Source organism: Branchiostoma floridae, chromosome 6, assembly GCF_000003815.2.
Source record: "Branchiostoma floridae strain S238N-H82 chromosome 6, Bfl_VNyyK, whole genome shotgun sequence".
In the NCBI taxonomy this organism is placed as follows: domain Eukaryota; kingdom Metazoa; phylum Chordata; class Leptocardii; order Amphioxiformes; family Branchiostomatidae; genus Branchiostoma; species Branchiostoma floridae.
The window spans coordinates 6,108,204-6,125,635 of record NC_049984.1 but is presented as its reverse complement, the minus strand read 5'-3'; the positions used below and the strand labels follow the sequence as shown (position 1 = coordinate 6,125,635).

General features: G+C 41.2%; 1 protein-coding gene across 1 annotated transcript; it reads left to right on the top strand.

Moving 5' to 3' along the window:
• Positions 1–124: 124 nt before the first annotated feature.
• LOC118417551 lies at positions 125–16,276 on the top strand. The gene is made up of 13 exons (XM_035823141.1): positions 125–232; positions 1,528–2,128; positions 2,541–2,707; positions 4,758–4,933; positions 5,643–5,692; positions 5,817–5,935; positions 6,852–6,920; positions 7,213–7,270; positions 8,003–8,220; positions 9,757–9,926; positions 11,041–12,337; positions 12,628–12,807; positions 13,856–16,276. Exons 2-13 carry the CDS (start codon positions 1,545–1,547, stop codon positions 14,011–14,013), a joined length of 3,246 nt encoding a protein of 1,081 aa, XP_035679034.1. The 5' UTR covers positions 125–232; positions 1,528–1,544; the 3' UTR covers positions 14,014–16,276.
• Positions 16,277–17,432: the final 1,156 nt, after the last annotated feature.

Below are 17,432 nucleotides of genomic sequence, written 5' to 3'. Positions count from 1 at the left end.
TCCTAGTGAGGAAAACGCGGACCACTGAAAAGACGTATAAAAGTCCTCAAAACACCAAGCCTATCCTACATCTGCTTGGACATAGGAAAACAAGGATTCCTCTGAGAGTTGCTCTCGCGCATGCGTGCTAGCCGAATTCGAAACTTTCCCGGGAGTTCGGCTGAGGTGTGAGGAGCTGTTTTCGTCTGGAGCGAGCTGAGGAAAAAATCACGGACTTTCCCGCCAATAACAGGTAGGAATGGGCACGGTGTAGATCATCTGAAGCATTTTTAGGCTGTCAAACTGTATTATGATGTATGGTTCGCTGATTACGAGGGAAAATCGGAGAGTTTTGGTCAGGAGTTCTCTCCATGTGACTCGGTAGGACGCGAGCTTCCCGCCGAGAAGTACTGTAAATGCAGAAATGTTCGCGGTGGATTAATGTTCGCGGTTTTCGCGGCGGCCGCTTCACCGCGAATTTAAAGCCACCGCGAACATTTTTCCATAACAGTAAGAGACTGCAGTGCATGGTGCTACCGCGAAATTAAATCCACCGCGAAAAGTCCATTTTACCGCTACCGCGAAATTAAATCCCCGCGAACTTAAATGCATTTACAGTAAATGCCAAACAGCGTTGCACGGCAAAAAGTATGGCTCATATGACGACTTGTAGATCGCTGATTATATCTGCATGATGCAGTTTTGCAAAAAAAAAGTAGAACTAGTGTTTTGTACACAACTTGAAGTCTATCACTGTACGCTGTTTTCGATGTTCGGGCTGCAGTTTGGTTAACCTTCTGGGGGGACTTCTGGGGATGCGGCGTTCATTTTCGGACATCGCTGATTCTCAACGATGTTCAACTTGGCCTAAGGTTTTCTATGCTGGCAAAGTGTAACAATACCTTTCCTGGACATACAGTCAAACAATAGCCTTACAATTGGCGCTCCCCCAAATGATTAAAGGCACCTGTCCAGAAGTCTGCGAAGGAGGCTACTGAGTTTGGTGATGCTACAGAACTGACAGAAGCCATTTTCCCATATGTCCCATATAATTTGACACTTTGACAGCTCATTTGAATATGTTTGTTTTGATAAGTTTTACATACAAAAGGTACAGCATGGTTACCATTTACCACCTCCTGGTCTGAAAATGTGGGAAAGGTGAAATTCGTTCGACTCGTTAGATTTAGAAATAAGATTTATGCTGAGGTTGAGTCTGAGGTGGGAGGGATCTTGGAGCTAACTTGTATTTTGTGAAGATTTACAGGAGAACTCAGAGAGCAAAATGATGATTGAAGGAAACCTGGTTCAAACTTTGACTGTCCAACTGACTCCAAAACTTGAGCTGGACAGTAAAAAAGTATCATACTATAATGAAGAAATGTTCGCGGCAGTTTTAAGTTTACGGTAAAGTGGCTGCCGTGAAAAGCGTGAATATAAAACCACCGTGAACATTTCTGCATTTACAGTTATGTCGAGGTTAGTCAGCATATGATGTCATCAGTCTGATGTCAGCTACATTTTGACCTTTTTCATCCCACCTTCCAGGTCTCCTGTCCTGCACCATGTTCCCCACATGTCACGGGAGGAACCTGCTCAACAAGGACGACACAGCGCCGCTGAGACGGCCCAGGAAAGCCGAGGCTGCCTCAACCAAGAAACCAAACAGTACAAATTGTTCTGTGACAGTGAAGTCAGAAGATTTGCCTTCTTCTAATGCAAGGAAGACAGAGGGTAGCTCTGTCTACATAGCAAGGAATCTTGATGAGGTGACACTTAGAAGGCCACGGTCAGCTTCAACCAAGAATGGAAATGATATAACTTGTGCTGTACCACAGAAAATAGTAGATGTGCCAGCTTGCACATTGAGAAACACAGAGGGTGGCCCTGTCCATGTGGCAAGGACACTTGAAGAGGTGACACTGAGAAGGCCCCGGAAAGCAGAGGCTGTTTCAAGTTCAACCAAGACAGCAAATGATACAACTTGTCTTGTACCACAGAAAAGAGAAGATGTGCCTACCTCTAACGTGTGGAAGACAGAGAGTGCATCTGTCTGTGGAGAAAGAAAAACGGAGGTGTCGTCTGCTCCTGTCTCTACAAAGACCAATGCTGTGTCTTCCCCACCACATGTCCCTGCACTACCACTCTGGTACTGTTGTTTTAGATCAAATTTGATCAGTATCATTAGAATTGTCTGTAAAGAAATTTGTTTACTCCAGTTGTAGCTAACCACCGAAAGGACTGTTTTTGTTTTATTTTATTACTTCAAACTGGAAGAGCTGTTAGTTAAGGAACTTTCTGAATATCAGTTATCTACCCTGTGTTTAAGTCCTCTAATTTTGTGTCACTAATTAAGTCCATCTTCTTGATCCTATACAACACCCTGCAATATAGGTCTGTTGGGTATTCCTTTGGGTTTGTACATTTGAGTTTCATTGTTTGGGACAACTCTAATTTCTTTTTTGTGACAATGCTTCATAGCTGTAAGACAATGACTTACACATGATTTTTTGACCACTGCTTATACCCTCTGACTGGATGTCCTTCTATTTTTTCCTCAGTGCTTCAGAAGAGGTTTCCGGCCCTGACCATGCTACCCTGCTATTACTGCGGGAGCTCCTGTCCAGAGTGCAGTACTCAGCTGACGATGAGGAGGCACAGGAACACATCCATAACCTGTACCGCCATCTCAAGGTGTACGGGAAGATGCTGGATGGCAGCTGTAAAGGTACATGTCGGTAGATACAGCTGTAGTGTTTTATACCTGTGGTGGAATCTCAGGGCTCGAAATACCACCTGCATATGCAGGTTAGTGCAGGTAAAATTGGAGCTGTGCAGGTATTTCTGGTGTCTACCTGCACCTAGCCTGCACTGGTCTATGTACTGGGTTTTATCCATATGTCCTATGATGCAGGTGTATATGGATTGTTATTAGCTGCATTCATGTCTGTTACAACCTATTGTATAAAAGGAAATATAGCAATGGTTCCTAAACAATTTCATTATGATCCATACTTTCTAAGTTCAGAGTGGTGCAGGTAAAATTTGTCTGGTGCAGGTCATTTTTAATGTTACCTGCACCAGTGCTGGCATGCAGAAAAAAGTAATTCAACTTTCAAGCCCTGAATCTTTATTACCTCCAAAAAAACCTTAATCATCTTACTACTGCACAGCTGTGTGTACTGTTTTCTTGTGTTTTCATGTATGGCTCTCTTGCACCTAACAGTGAGAGGATTAGATGTAAGTCTACCAGAGTGGTTTGAATGGGACAAGGTAAAGGTAAGGTTTGAATGGGTTATGTAATCTTCATTGTACAGAGGAAATCCACATTGCCGGGTACCTCAGTTACTCCCAAGGACACATGACAATTGAAGCATTATCATGACAAGCTTGCATAACCTTCACAACTCAATTACATAACAGTATGCAGGGCTCGAAATACACTTTTCAGTCAACTTGCACCAGTGCAAGTTAAGCCAAAGGTAACTTGCACCAAAAGAAACTTACTTGCACAACCCAAAATAGTGAACTGTTAACCCTTTATTCTTCTTCTGAAAATTTGCAAATATATGGGGATACATAAAGACCACATGTTTGGATATTTGTTTTCCAAAGCGTATTTTATTTTGGATTTCAAATTGTACAACAAATGTGAATTTAGGCTTAATTTAAGACAATTCAATGTCTACAACTTGATAAGATCAATAGATTTCTTCTGGACTCTTCGAGTGACTTCCATCACTATTCTTAACCATCGCTAGAACAACTCAATACAAACACATATAACTGGAAAATCCAGTTGATCATATCAAAGTCACTAAATTGTATGCAAAATGTATTTACTCATATGCAAATCAAGGTAAGACAACACCATAGGAATTATTAGCATTATAGAGATGGAATTGTCTTCAAATTTTGTTTACCTGGATGTCTAACCAAGTTTAGAAATAACAAATTTAGGCTATTTTTTTTATTCAGTGTTGTTTTCTTTTACCTTTCAATGGCAGACAATATTCTTGGTGTGTGTAAGCTTTTTCTAAAGTCAGGTATTAGTGGATAAAAGTAACTTGCACTGGTGCAAGTTTGGTCCAAACTTACTTGCACCACACCAATTTTACATGCACAAACTTGCATATGCATGTGGTATTTCGAGCCCTGGTATGCTACCAACATGGAAGCTAAGCACTGCTCAACACATTTTCTTCTGGTTGCCTCCAGTATCGCAAATTCTGTCTTATAAGTTATGAAGTATATGCACAGCATCATGATGGTCAAAGATGTAGCTAGAGTGAAAAACGCCACCTAGCAATTTAAGTGCAAACTGCTGGCACAACAAGAAGTGTTTGTCACAAATGTCAATGACAATTTTAGGTACAAGTACAGTTACAGAGGTTTAGGTACAGGTCTGGACCATTACCTGTACCTAAACAATTATCTGTAAGTCATAAATGTAGTCAACTGTCTATTTAGTGAGAAATTGTCATCTTTGTATGAGGATTTAGACAAAGATTTCTTAATTTTCAACAGCAAGATTATCAGAATCGTCATCATTGATTCAGCATGTACTTATCTTGAGCCTCAAGAAGTGGTGCTCAATAGTGATTTAGTTTGTTTAGGCACAGGTACACAGATGTTTAGGCCTGGACCTGTACCTAAACAATTTTCAAGGCATGGTATAGGTATGGGTATTTAGGTACACAGCCCTATACCTAAATTTTCAGGTTAGGTTCACTGCCTAAAATGCCTTTTAATTTGAGTCCTGTTTTATTTCCCTCCAGGTGAGTTGGACTCAGTGTTTGTGGTTCTACGGGACCTGGGGCGGGACTCAGGGCTGGCGTACCTCTCACGCCTGCTGCTCCTGGAGCTGATAGAGCTGCGCGCTGCCCGCTGGGACACCTCACCACACCTGCACAGCTACTACGCAGGGAAATTGGAGAAGTTTCCCGAGATAAAGGTTCGTTTCCGGGAATCAATAACGCTCATTTCCCCTCTCCTCTTCAGGGATGCCTGTAGGCTCATTAATTACCACTGACTGTGGTGGTTAATAGGTGTGGAAGGTTCCTAATGTTCACAGCTGCACTGTGGGGAAGTCGCAGGGTTCTAGCGTGTGCATTCTAGCATTTGCAACGACCAACCTAAAGGAGGCTAATTGTCAACTAGCGTAGCAGTACATTGCTCCTATTTACTCATAGAACAATGTCTGATCAAATATGAAAAATGCAAACTGACCAGAAAATCCTTCAAATTATATTTAGTATAAAGAATTAAGTCCCATATTCTGCCCTCCTCAATGATTACTTATTGATGTTCATGTGTACTTCTCACTAATATGTGGTTGTGTGCAAAGAATCTTAATACTGAAACTCAACTTGAGATTGATGGTGATATGATATTCTTAATATTATTGTAAGTTAGAAGAGATTTCATTTTTGACTTTAGGAATTTACTTACCTGGTAGAGTACACAGTACAGTCAAAGACAAGCATTTCCTATCCTCATAATCATTTTCACATGACAAAGAAGTGATGGTTCTTCATCCTTGGCAAACACCAATGCTGTTGATGTTAGTCCATTTTCTCCATTTTCTCCATTGTTGAAATTTGCAGTTTAACCCTGTTAAGAATGGAATAGTGATATTCTGTGTTCCTTTTTTTTTCTCTTAGATGCTGACACCTTCCAACACTCCATCAGCTGTAGCATCTGTGCTCTCATGGTGAGTTCCAAAAGTACCAAAATAACCTACAAAACATGGAGAATGTTTTATTTTGCAGATATTGTAGATGAAGATTTAACAGTGCCTTACTTGCATGTGTCCTAATTGTTGATTATTTCTCCAGCCTGACCACTCCTAAAGGCTTCTCTCCCCGAGGTCCTGTGGTGGAAAATAAGAAGGAAGAGACAAAGAGGAGAACATGTCAGGAAACCATCACTGTCTGTGAGAGTCTGGCTGCCAAAGGTCTGCACAATCCAGTATAGTATACAGTGCAAATAGATATTTTTGCTGTACTGATTGTTACCAACTAAAGAATAATGACAAACAAAGTATTGAAAAAGTTGCTTAACATCATGGAAGCTCTGCCAAAAAGCAGTTACTTATCGACAAGCAACTGGATATGATTTTGGAAATGGTCAGACGTTTCAAATGGTATCCACCATCTTTCGTCAGTGTCTTTTTCTCATTACCTAGATGTCTAACCTACATCGATGTATCATCTGTGTTGGTAGTAATCATAGAAAACAGCTTCCGTTGTGTACACAATGCCAAATAGACAACCTCCAAACATTGTTTTTGTTGGACTGAAATGGAGTGAAAGACAAGTGTCGCATCTCATGATCCCTGCCATCTTTATCACATAACGGACGCTGCTGTTTCTTGCGATGAAATGGTAGGAGAAAGTAGATTGCTAGCAGGGCTCTAGCCAGCTCGAAATTTTTTTCCGTCAGCCAATTCCCATTGTCGCGAAAACACTATTCCAGGAGTTACAGAGACTGAACTGAGACCTTGAAAAACGGGTTTTTAATGAGATTATTGTATGCAAAAAGCGCCGACACACTTCGTCAACAATAATAACAATAGCAAAACAAACAGTGTGTGGCTTTTACGGCCATGGACGGCGTCCCCAAGCCGCCTGTAGCTTCCACCAAGGATTTTTGTCCGTCAAGGTTGACAGATTGGTTTTAAAATTTTTCCGTCACACGCAGCAAATTTCCGTCAATTTACGGAAAAACGGACGCTGGCTAGAGCCCTGATTGCTAGTGAAAGTGCTCTGATCTGTGACCCCAACATATCGTGTCAAATCAATGCAGCAATACAGCTAATCTTGGGCCACATAGTACAGCTGATCTGTGTTCTGTTGTTCCTTATTGGCCAGTATTTGAGTCAACTGAGAAGATCAGAAGACTGGAGCAGAGGTGTAGAGCTAACCTAGAGTGCTATCCTGGTCAGTATGTAGTTTTCTTGTCTGTGTAACAAACTTAGAATGCACATGCCAAAATGTTGATAGTCCTGTTTTGGTACCTTCCCCAAAGCACTGTTGACCACTGCTAGATAGGTGATGCAGCACATACGCTACATTGAGAACGATGCTGCCACAAACTATTATTTATCAAAAAGAAAACAATGATTGAATGAACATCTATATCTCAATATGCCATCTTTGTGCATCTTGCCATCATCAATGTGTTTGTTGTTCCCAATAACTGTACTAAATAGATATGTCATACTTGTTTTAGATGCTGAGGGTGAAGACTGCCTGGTGAGAATCACTGCAGAAAGTCAGGATGTTATCAAGTAAGTACTTCCCACTTAGTATACATAGAGCAATTTCTATTACTAGACACTTCTTCTAGCAAGTACTAAGAGACAAATACAATGTAGTTTCATCATGCAGCTTGGCAGTTGCTTGTTACAAAAAAATGTACAAATTAATTATATCTAGAAATCCTACAGGAACCTGAAATCTAGATGTACCTGGCTATGTTGTGTCTTGTAATTCCTAACTCTATATATGAGTGTGAATTTTTCCCTGCCCGCAGATAGTAGCAGGATGTAGTGGCTCTGTGCTGTCTCTAAGGTGTTCATTAAAGGTTAATTGTCTGATCTTTAAGAGTCAGCCCCACCCAGTACAGCAGAGGAAATTAGAGAAGAAAGTGGGACATGTCTCTGGAGTTTAGGAGTGAGATAGACATACACATTTGGTTGTAACTAGCTATATAGCCTGTCAGATAAAGTTTTTAGGGACACAGTTGAACCAAAATATTTTCCAGCTCCTGTTTTCACTACTGTAAAATAATGCAGAAATTTTATGTTTTGGTTTTATGTTTGCGGTTTTTGCGTTGCAAATTTACTGCGAACTTAAAACCACTGCAAACATTTTTTTCATGGCTGTAAGAGACTACAGTGCATGGTGCTACTACGAACTTAAAACCACCGCGAACAGTCCCTTTTCCCGCTACTGCGAAATTAAATCTCCGCAAACTTAAGTACATTTACAGTATCTTGCCTCCTCCTTGTCCTCCCCAGCCATGCAGTGGGTGTGATAGAGGAAGCCATTGCAGAGGTGGAGCTTCAGGAGAGACAGAGAAGACGGCCGCCCCAAGCAGATGTGTGGCACAGACCACGCGGAAGGGACATGGAGTCAGCAGACAGCTGGGGAACACTCCAGTACTCCAGCTATCAGGACAAGATCGCTGCCAGGGCCAGATATAATGGGGGGACTCAGATGGGGAATGGAACACAAGGTAGGGGATCTCACAGCTGTCTGTTTTTAGTTTATCGATTTGCTTTTCAGCCAGTTGGGATTTTCGTTGTTCATTTCCACTTTATCTTTCAGCCAGGAAAATACATTTATGTTAAGTTACTTTGTTTGGATTTTTATTTGTTAGTTTTTTTATCTTACCCCTGGATAAGAACACTAAAAATATGGGCTTGACTGTTAGTCTTGATGCACAGGTTGGGATGTCATCTTGTTTATGGAAGAACCACTAGAGTAGTCTTCTTTTGAGCCATCCTCTGTTTATGTCATGGTCAAGTTAATGCTGATGAAGTGTACAATTTTTTGTTGGATTTGAGAGACTATCAGTTTATTGCTGATAGATAATGCCATTTTTGTTGGATTTGAGAGAATACAGACAAGCCACAATACAATGCAGTTTGTAAATTATCTCTAATGCCTTTTCTTGCCATTGATACTTCAATGTAATAACATTCTTTCCTACAAAGAATCACTATGTATTTCCATTAAGAATTTCGTCAATTTAGTGTTCAGTATATACTGGGTTGTTATTTAGAATGTTTCAGTCTGTCTGCCAATGTTTTAGCAAACTCTCAGCTCCCAAATGTGCAAGGAACAGTAGAGGTCATTAAACTAAGGACGATAGATGAAAAGGTACCAAAACATTGGAGCACAAAATCCCTTTAGAAGAAACTAGTATAGCAACCTGATGAAACTCTTCGTGGAAATACATGAGAAGTGCTTTGTAGGAAAGCCTTTCATTACATTGGAGTATCAACGGCAAGAAAAGTCATCAGAGGAGTTTAGAAAGGTTACAGATAAGTCAGTTGATAAAATCTGTGTTCATTTGCTGAAGGCCATGATACACCAAGGAAAAGCTATATTTATGATGCCATCAGAAGGGATATAAACTGTCATTGAGCAGGATTCAGGAAGCTGGTCCATTGCTGGTCTGTTGTAGTAGAAACAAACTTTTATTGAAGAGGAGGAGACACTCAGCAAGACAATCAGTTGGTTGTTCTGACTTGTGATAATGGCTCTATGCAACAGGCAATGGTTTATCTTGTTGTTTATGTTCAATCAGGCACGTACCCATCTATTGGGGTTAAGTGTCCAGGGATCTGCACAGCACTGCTCTTGCCGCAATTTCGGATGTAGGAGTACTGTGCCCTTTACATGTCTGAAGTTTTTATGACGTTATACATGTATGGTGTTGAGTTCCAGTCAGCAACAGTTCTTGGGAAGCAAGAATATTTGCTGCAATCCTTATGGAACGATATTGGTTTGTAGGAGTTAGTTTGGTTATGTCATGATTGATGCAGGGTAGGCTGCAGATCGTGTGCCAATTATTTGCCTATTTTCCCTGTATGGATACATGAGCCCTGCAAGTCGCAGAGAATCAATAGTGTAAATTGTTGTCTGAAATAAACTCTAAATATTTAATGAAAAAACTCTTCCATAAACTAGTTCAATCAGGAATGATATTGTTTGTTTGAAAACTACTTTTGTATACCGTGCGTGACTTGAAAGTGTTATGTTTCAGTGTCTCCTGCTTCCCTTGAAGAAAAAAGCACCTATCAAAAGCCAGTGAAAGAAGAGACAACAACGCTTGTGTTCAGCAGCAGACAGCATCAGAACATCCTCCCTGCCAGACCTGTACCTGAGTCTGTACCTGTCATCACTCCCACAGTCACACATGTGCAGGATGACTTGGTAAAGATCCATTCAGCCACAAACTTAAAACAACACACTTCTTTGAGCAACCATAACTTTAGTGAATGTTGTAGCTGTATTATAATATGGACAGTTTTTAGGTGCTGCTTTTTCCTTCGTTATCTATGAAATCCACCTCTATTGTTTCCAGATTTTATTGTTCTGTTAGTTGTCTATTCCTTTTGATTATTTCAGCATACATGTATCTTCTTTGATTTGTGAATATTTTATATTTTGATGTGAATAAAGGGTTAATGCCCCGGCCCGAGGTGTATATGGTGAGATAATCCCTGGGCAGAGACAACTACCAGAACAATAACCGCCGAGTGAGCGTAGCGAACGAGGTGGTTTATGAGGTGGTTATCGCACCTGACCAGGGATTATCTCACCATATACACCGAGGATAAGGCGGGGCATTAAAGTTATTATCATATAGCCTACCCAAACTTGCAAATTCCTGTATGACGCATAGATCCCTTGGTACTATGCGTGTGAATTCCTTTGTCGAATTTCTGAAAGTTCACTTGGTACATACATATGTAAGGAGATTACAGATTGCATTTTGAAACCAAAATTTCCACAGAAAATATTCGAAACATTGCAGGCTTTTTAGAAAAACAAAACTCATTATCAATGTTAACAGAAGGAGCCATTCCCCCTTGCAGTCTGCTCCGGCATATGTTTTGCTCCTTTTTATTGGCCAATGCCTGCATATACCTTTCTTTCGTTCCTTTTGATTGGTCAATATGAATTAACACCCGCACCGGTGTTAATTCAAAATGAATTAACACCAGCACCGGTGTTAATTCAAAATGAATTAACACCACTGGTGTTAATTCAAAATGAATTAACACCACTGGTGTTAATTTGCACCTGCCTGGCCGGAATCGAAGTGTTACGGCGTCATAACCAACGTGGAACGGGGCCTTCTGATTGGTCCGCGGCGCCTGGCTATATGATAATAGCAATTAAACCATGGTTAATATTGACCGACGGGGCTATATGTAATATTGACTTTGAGCAGATATCATGATTGTAACATGTTAGAAGAATTGGAAATGTTGTATGATGTAGCACTTTATTTATCTCTTCTTTCTCCACCCAATTTTCCCAGGACTGGGATGATGTTGATGACAACTCGGAGCTGTTTGTGTGGAAAGCACACACGACCCTGGCCAGTGAGGTCAACAGGCTCGCCGCGGTGAAGGAACCAAACGTGGGGTTTGACCACCAAAAGGAGGTGCCCTGTGGAAAAATCAAAACAAAGAAGACAAAGCAGATTGCCCTGTCACCCACAGAGAAACAGAACAGCAGCTCTTGTAGCACGGTGGTACATGAGGACAGAATACCACCCAGTATTGCGAAAGATATCTATGACAACACAGTGAACACCCATAAACTTGATGATGTAAACTCCTTTTCTGGTGGCACTGACCCAATCCCAGAGGCAGTGGTTCAGAGAAGTGAAGCTTCACAAACCCTCAAGCAGAAAACTAACAGTGAAGTGGTCCACAAAGACAGAACTCCTTCCCTTGAAGCGAACAGTAGCCTTGCAGACAGTTTAAAACATCATGACAATCTGAACTCTTCCAGTAGCCAACAAGGCAACACCTCCCAATACACAACTCCACTGTCAAATGGTGTAAAAGACAATGATGCAGAGAAGAAGACCATTGAACCCATGTGGGCTGGCTGGGTGGATGAAAACACCAGATCTCCCATGGAGCTCTCAGAGACTGCCTTTTTCCCTGAGCACGTTCCCTCTGTGGATGGCGATGTGCAGAATCGCCACACAGCTTCAACCGAGCACGATCCCTCTCCCCTCAGTGATTCCAGCGTTGCTAGCCTTGCAGAGATGATGATGATGATGAGCCTTGCAGAGAAGGACCAGGAGGGTATCAGTGAACACACGGCAAGCTCGGCAGAAGATTGGAACGAAGATGACATCTACTACAGCGATGAGGATGACTTACTGGACGCCTTGTGTGAAAACTGCTGTCCTCTTGCACGTCTTGCCGCCTCTCCCGAGTCCCCAGATGTGATCGTTGAGGAGTTCTACAGCCCAAGGAGCAGTCACACAGGCCTGGTGACCATCAGGGAGGAAAAAGACGAAGGTGCAGAGGACAACAACAACAGCAGCAACTGTGAGGACACTATCAACAACAACAACAACAAAACCGATGAGACAGAGGCAGTACAAGACATCTGCAGCTGTAGCACTGTAGTAGAAGATGGTTTGGAGGTCAATAGCAGACGTTCTCCTGTGAGTCTGGGTATTCAGGGCATCAGTGAGAAGGCAGCAGTTGATGTGACATCTCCTAGCAGAATGCATGAGGAAAGGCAGTGTGTCAGAAGTACAAAGGCAAGCACTGCGGAGAAGCCAGGATTCTCATTGCTGGGTGCATTTTCAGGTAATGCTGGTTTACCTTTATTCATGGAGTAATCTATTTCTATTGTTAATGTGTATCTAAATGTAAGGATATCAAGGTGAACTAGTGTTATAGATTAGTTTATTTCAACCTTCAGTATGCTTAAGGTAAGCCTTTTGGCACCAAATTTGTAAATAAAGTACAATCAGCCATTATTTGTTGTCCTGAAGAAATAAGCATAAGACTACTGAAAATTGTCACTTAAAACTTTGGTTATGCAGTAGAGAACATTAACATTTAGAATAATCCAACGTTCCTAAACCGTTCCCCAGCTACCAGACCACAGTTCAAGCTGCCCAGGTTCCTGGTGAACACCATCAGACAGCCCCTCAGCCCGCTGTACCACCAGACTGTCCTGGACAGGAGCACGGACGGCTGTTATGGACAGGCTGGCAACAAGCACGTGGGGCAGCGGCGCTTTCTGTTCGCCAAGACTGCCAAACTCTACTACGGTATGTTCATGCACCACGGTAGTTCAGGGCTGGAAATACTGAAAATTCTTCAACTTTCCTCCTGGTTTATCTTTGTATTCAGGAGGGAAAGGGAGGTTTTTGTGTTCATGGTTGTAAACAATTTTGTAATAAAGTAATGATGCAATGGAAGAGGCAAGTTCCTTTGACAGTCATAAGTTTGTATTGGAATTGCCAGCATGAAAATTAGACCACAGCAAACATTTCAAGATTTACAGTGTCGGTAGTTTTAATAACATTGAGTTTAAATCATGTGATAGGCGAATGAAGTGGTATATGAAGCCCTGAAGTGTGTCCACCTTTGTCTGATTGTTAATTAAGGTTCCAATTTTATGTGTGCTATAATTGGTTGCAAAGGTCATGTTGATAATGTCTTTGAAGATCACTCAAATGAGAGCTGTTACTGTGAGGTTCTAACTGTGCTGACTGATTCTTATTAACCTCTTCTTCAGTTCAAAAGAGGCTTTGAAAAAAAGAAAGAAGGTACGCTGATTTATAACTGTTAAAGGAAAGGAAAACTTAAAACTGAAATGATTTTTGAGCAAGATCAGAACTAATGGGGACATGACCCCTCCTCAGGTCACCAAATTCAATCAGTCTAGTAACTGTCAGCGCTATGACCGACTTATGTGAAACAAGTGAAAACTTTTTTAGAAAGTTATGCTAGAAGGCTTTCCGATTCTAAGTTTTGCTTTCCTTTAACTTCTATGTCTTTATTGCATATTTTTTAAAACTTTCTGTGTTGTATAGCCAGTTTAAAACACCTGTCTGTCAGCCAAACAAATGAATAAATAAATAGCAAGTAGAACCACCCTTTGTTGTAATACTCCAGCTTCAGTATAGCCGTATAGCCGGTAAAATTAACCTTTGGTGTAACACACCAGCCATGTGGCACTACTATTCAGCTCTTTAGAATAAAGTAGACACATGATATACTGTTCTGCATTTATTTGTCTGTCCCCTTTCATATTGCCTACAAGGACGTGCACTAAACTTTACTAACAGTCAGCCTTTGTCTCTCCTATCACAGACCACCACCCTGATCAGAGCGAGGTGCAGCAGGAGGGTCCAGTGCAGTGGGAAGGTCCAGTGAAGAGGTACAGCCGTGACGTGCTTCTCAGGCTATCTCACAGTCCAGCCTGCAGCATCAAGCCGTCAGGGTTACCACCCTTACCATGTGTGCAGTGAGAGACTACTGAAGCCGTCAGGGTTACCACCCCTACCATGTGTGCAGTGAAAGACTACTGAAGCCGTCAGGGTTACCACCCTTACCATGTGTGCAGTGAAAGACTACTAAAGCCATCAGGGTTACCACCCTTACCATGTGTGCAGTGAGAGACTTCTGAAATACTGCCACCTACTTAACAAGTTGTTGCTGTGGCCTTTTCAGAACGTCGTGTCATCTTTCAGAAGACCTGTGTGTTCCTGATTATTCTAGTTCCATCAATAACGCGGCTAATATTTTGCTCAGGGGTCGTGGTGGATGGCTAATCCTGACAGTAAGGCTTGTGCCCATTCTATCACCACTCCTCACAAAAGATGATCCATTGCCCAAACCCTGCAAAACTGTGTTACAGGCGGCAATAACTTGGAGAAAAAAATCAATGGAAGATATCGACTTCGCCAAACTCACAGGATTGTTCATCACAATTAAGACTTAGTACATTTTTCAGGTTAGAAGACATCTCTTTGCACTTTTGTTACCTTTTACTTTGTTGTTCATGGATAAGACCATATAATGCAGTTAACACGGAGGTCAGCATGGATGCTGTCCTGATTTGCACATGACTGTATTCCCAAAGGCACTATCTATCGACCAAGTTTACAACGTATGATCTTGTGCATTTACTAACTTTACTATCTGTTACATTGTCTGTTTTCTTTGTTGTGTGAGGGTTATATTAGATTTGAATACATCTGGGATGTAGTGGCTTAATGGCAGTATTCCCACAGTCACTATCCACCGTCCAAGGTAGACATCAAATGAAGACCAACACTTCGTTACTATTTGTTATAAGTCTGTTTTCCTTGTTGTAGATATGAGGGTTAGATATATAGGATGTAATGGCTTGATGGCAGACTTCCAAATGCCTCTGTCCTGTACTTTACATTATAAATGCAGAGATGTAATGTGTGTATGAACATAGAGCCAAGAAATTGATTGTGTGTGACTTTGACACTTGGCCCTTTACGGCTGGCTTTGACCTCTGTTGCGCTGCTGGAGCAATTTTCAGCCGAACCATAAAAATTCACACAGGCTGGAGGAAAATTAGGATCAACAGGTCATACTTGGGTGGGGATGTTTCGTGTCCCTCTAACCAAGTCAAGCCTCCTGTGTCAACCCTAATCCTTATTAATGTCCTGGCATTGACAGTATCTGTAAGATGTGGATGTATCTAGGTGAATATCAGCACTCTTGTCATGCCCTTGGGAGTGTTGTGATACATCTGAAGATTGTCTTGCCAGGATTTGTGGCCGATAGCGCGACCAGATCCACATTGCCTGACCAATCTTAAGAAGAATTGAAATTGATGCCAGGTCATGGAATCTCCTGGAAGGATGAAATCCCCAGTGATGAAGGGGTCAGTTCAGGTGACCTACTCTACCTATGGGGTAAAAAAGAAGAGCTAGGTAGTCATACTGTGTCAATGTGACCATCTTGGTCTGGATGCGTCAGAAATGGCACTGTTGTAACCTCAAGTGAAGATGACTGATTTAGCTTTTCACATTGTACAAATAGAATAGTTGCAAAGAGGAGCAACTATAGGTCTGTAAATGCCTGGCAGCCATTTCAAGCAGATATGTGTAAAAAGAAGAGCGATGTCAGGAATCACGTTTAGATACCGTCTTTATTTTATCCACAAATAAATATATTGAACCTCATTCCTGATAGTGTGTGTTAGAATTGTACTAGTAGTTTATGCTACCGTTGTTTGCTTATGTCACTCAAAAGCAGAAGGATGTACAGATAGACTGCCTGCCAAAGAAGTTTGGTAATTGTGCACAAAGTATGGTGAGAGTGGAGAGGAAGCACTGTTGGTAATAATTTATTCCTGCGGGCTCAGAGGTGTAATAACCCTTACTATACAAAGGATAGACATGGTGAAGATGAAGGAGATGTTTCATTATGATGTATTCAGCAATGTGAGATGCCAGTACTTTGATGCTGGGCCAACAAGAACTTGTCTTCCAGGATATATGCTGTATGTATGGAAAGACAGCTATAGATTCTGAAGTCTTCAGACTTATTTTGTACATACAACTGTTTGCACTATATGTTACAAGCTTATTGTTACTTCTGTTGATATGTTGTTATCTTATTACCAGTCTTATTACATAGGAAGGAAATATCCAGAAATAAGTGATATTATATACATATACTTACATCAGATCTGAGAGCCATGAGAGCAAGGACTTTACAATATTAATGAATATAGAGTACACTGCCAAAGCCTGTCTCGTGGTTATTTTGTGCAGCATCCTGATTATAGTATGTCAAATGACAGAATCACCCTTCTAACCTTTGGAGTATAAATGTTTTATAAATTGTATTTGTAGAGTGCTTATTCCTTCCAAGGATTAAGCACTCCTTGCAGCAAGAATTTTACCCCTTTCAGTGTAAGACAAAGACATGAGGTATGTAAGTATATTATCACATGGTCGGCACTCTATCATATACACATGGGAAAGGACAGCTTATGTAGGATCACAGGTTACATTGTTCCTGACAGACATCAGCATGCATGCTTATGTACACATGCGTGCATATGACATCTCGTCAACATTCCACTCACACTAGAAACCTTGAAATGAAACCGCTTGCAGGCTAACTAATTTTCAACAATTCATCTTACCATAAACACATTTGATTGTCAAAAAACAGACATTTCAATAGTTCCCCTGTCTGTTCATATTCAGGCTATGTTGATTTGATTATATGGATGACATCGTCTGGAAACCCCAAAACTGATGCGAGCGTGCGGATCAAACATTTGCCCCAAAAAAGTTGCTTTTATCAAATCAAGGAGGTTGAAAAAATTTTTTTTTCCAACCTCCTTGATCAAATCTAAGTGCTAAGGAAGTTTGAACAAAAGGCTAAATGCACAGGGTATGGTGTACCGAACAATGCCTTTTTCATTTTAGTCCTTTCACATCATCTTAGATCTTGAAATTGATGTTGGAATTCTATGACATTAGTATACGTTTTCTGATACTTTATTTGCCACCCTCGGCACATATTTGCTCATTTTGCAACTGCTTTGTGCGTTTTACAGTATGTTAAAAAAATTTCTTGGGGTGGGGGGCTTCCAAATATTGATGCGCGTGGATACCATCCCTAAAATGAAGTCAACATGGCCTAACCTGTTTACCACATACCCCCCATTGCATACCACTTTATTGGTCATACATGGGATGGAACCTTTACACACGGGTGAGATATAAATTCACTGTTATCACCTTCCAAGAAGGTTATGTGTCTGAGGAAGAAGCTATAGATGTATGTGAGCAGGGAATGAAAGCCTCTAGCAGCTTTCTATAGTACAGCAGCAGAATTTCCGGTTTAGATATATTTGGTGGCAGAAAGAGTCTTGTCCATAAGCTTTCGC

Excerpts from the sequence above, each read along its gene's own strand:
- LOC118417551 (XM_035823141.1), top strand. The coding sequence starts at position 1,545 with ATGTTCCCCACATGTCACGGGAGGAACCTGCTCAACAAGGACGACACA. Across the intron at positions 2,708-4,757 it reads GCTGGATGGCAGCTGTAAAG|GTGAGTTGGACTCAGTGTTT; the intron begins GTACATGTCGGT and ends ATTTCCCTCCAG. Across the intron at positions 6,921-7,212 it reads TAACCTAGAGTGCTATCCTG|ATGCTGAGGGTGAAGACTGC; the intron begins GTCAGTATGTAG and ends TACTTGTTTTAG.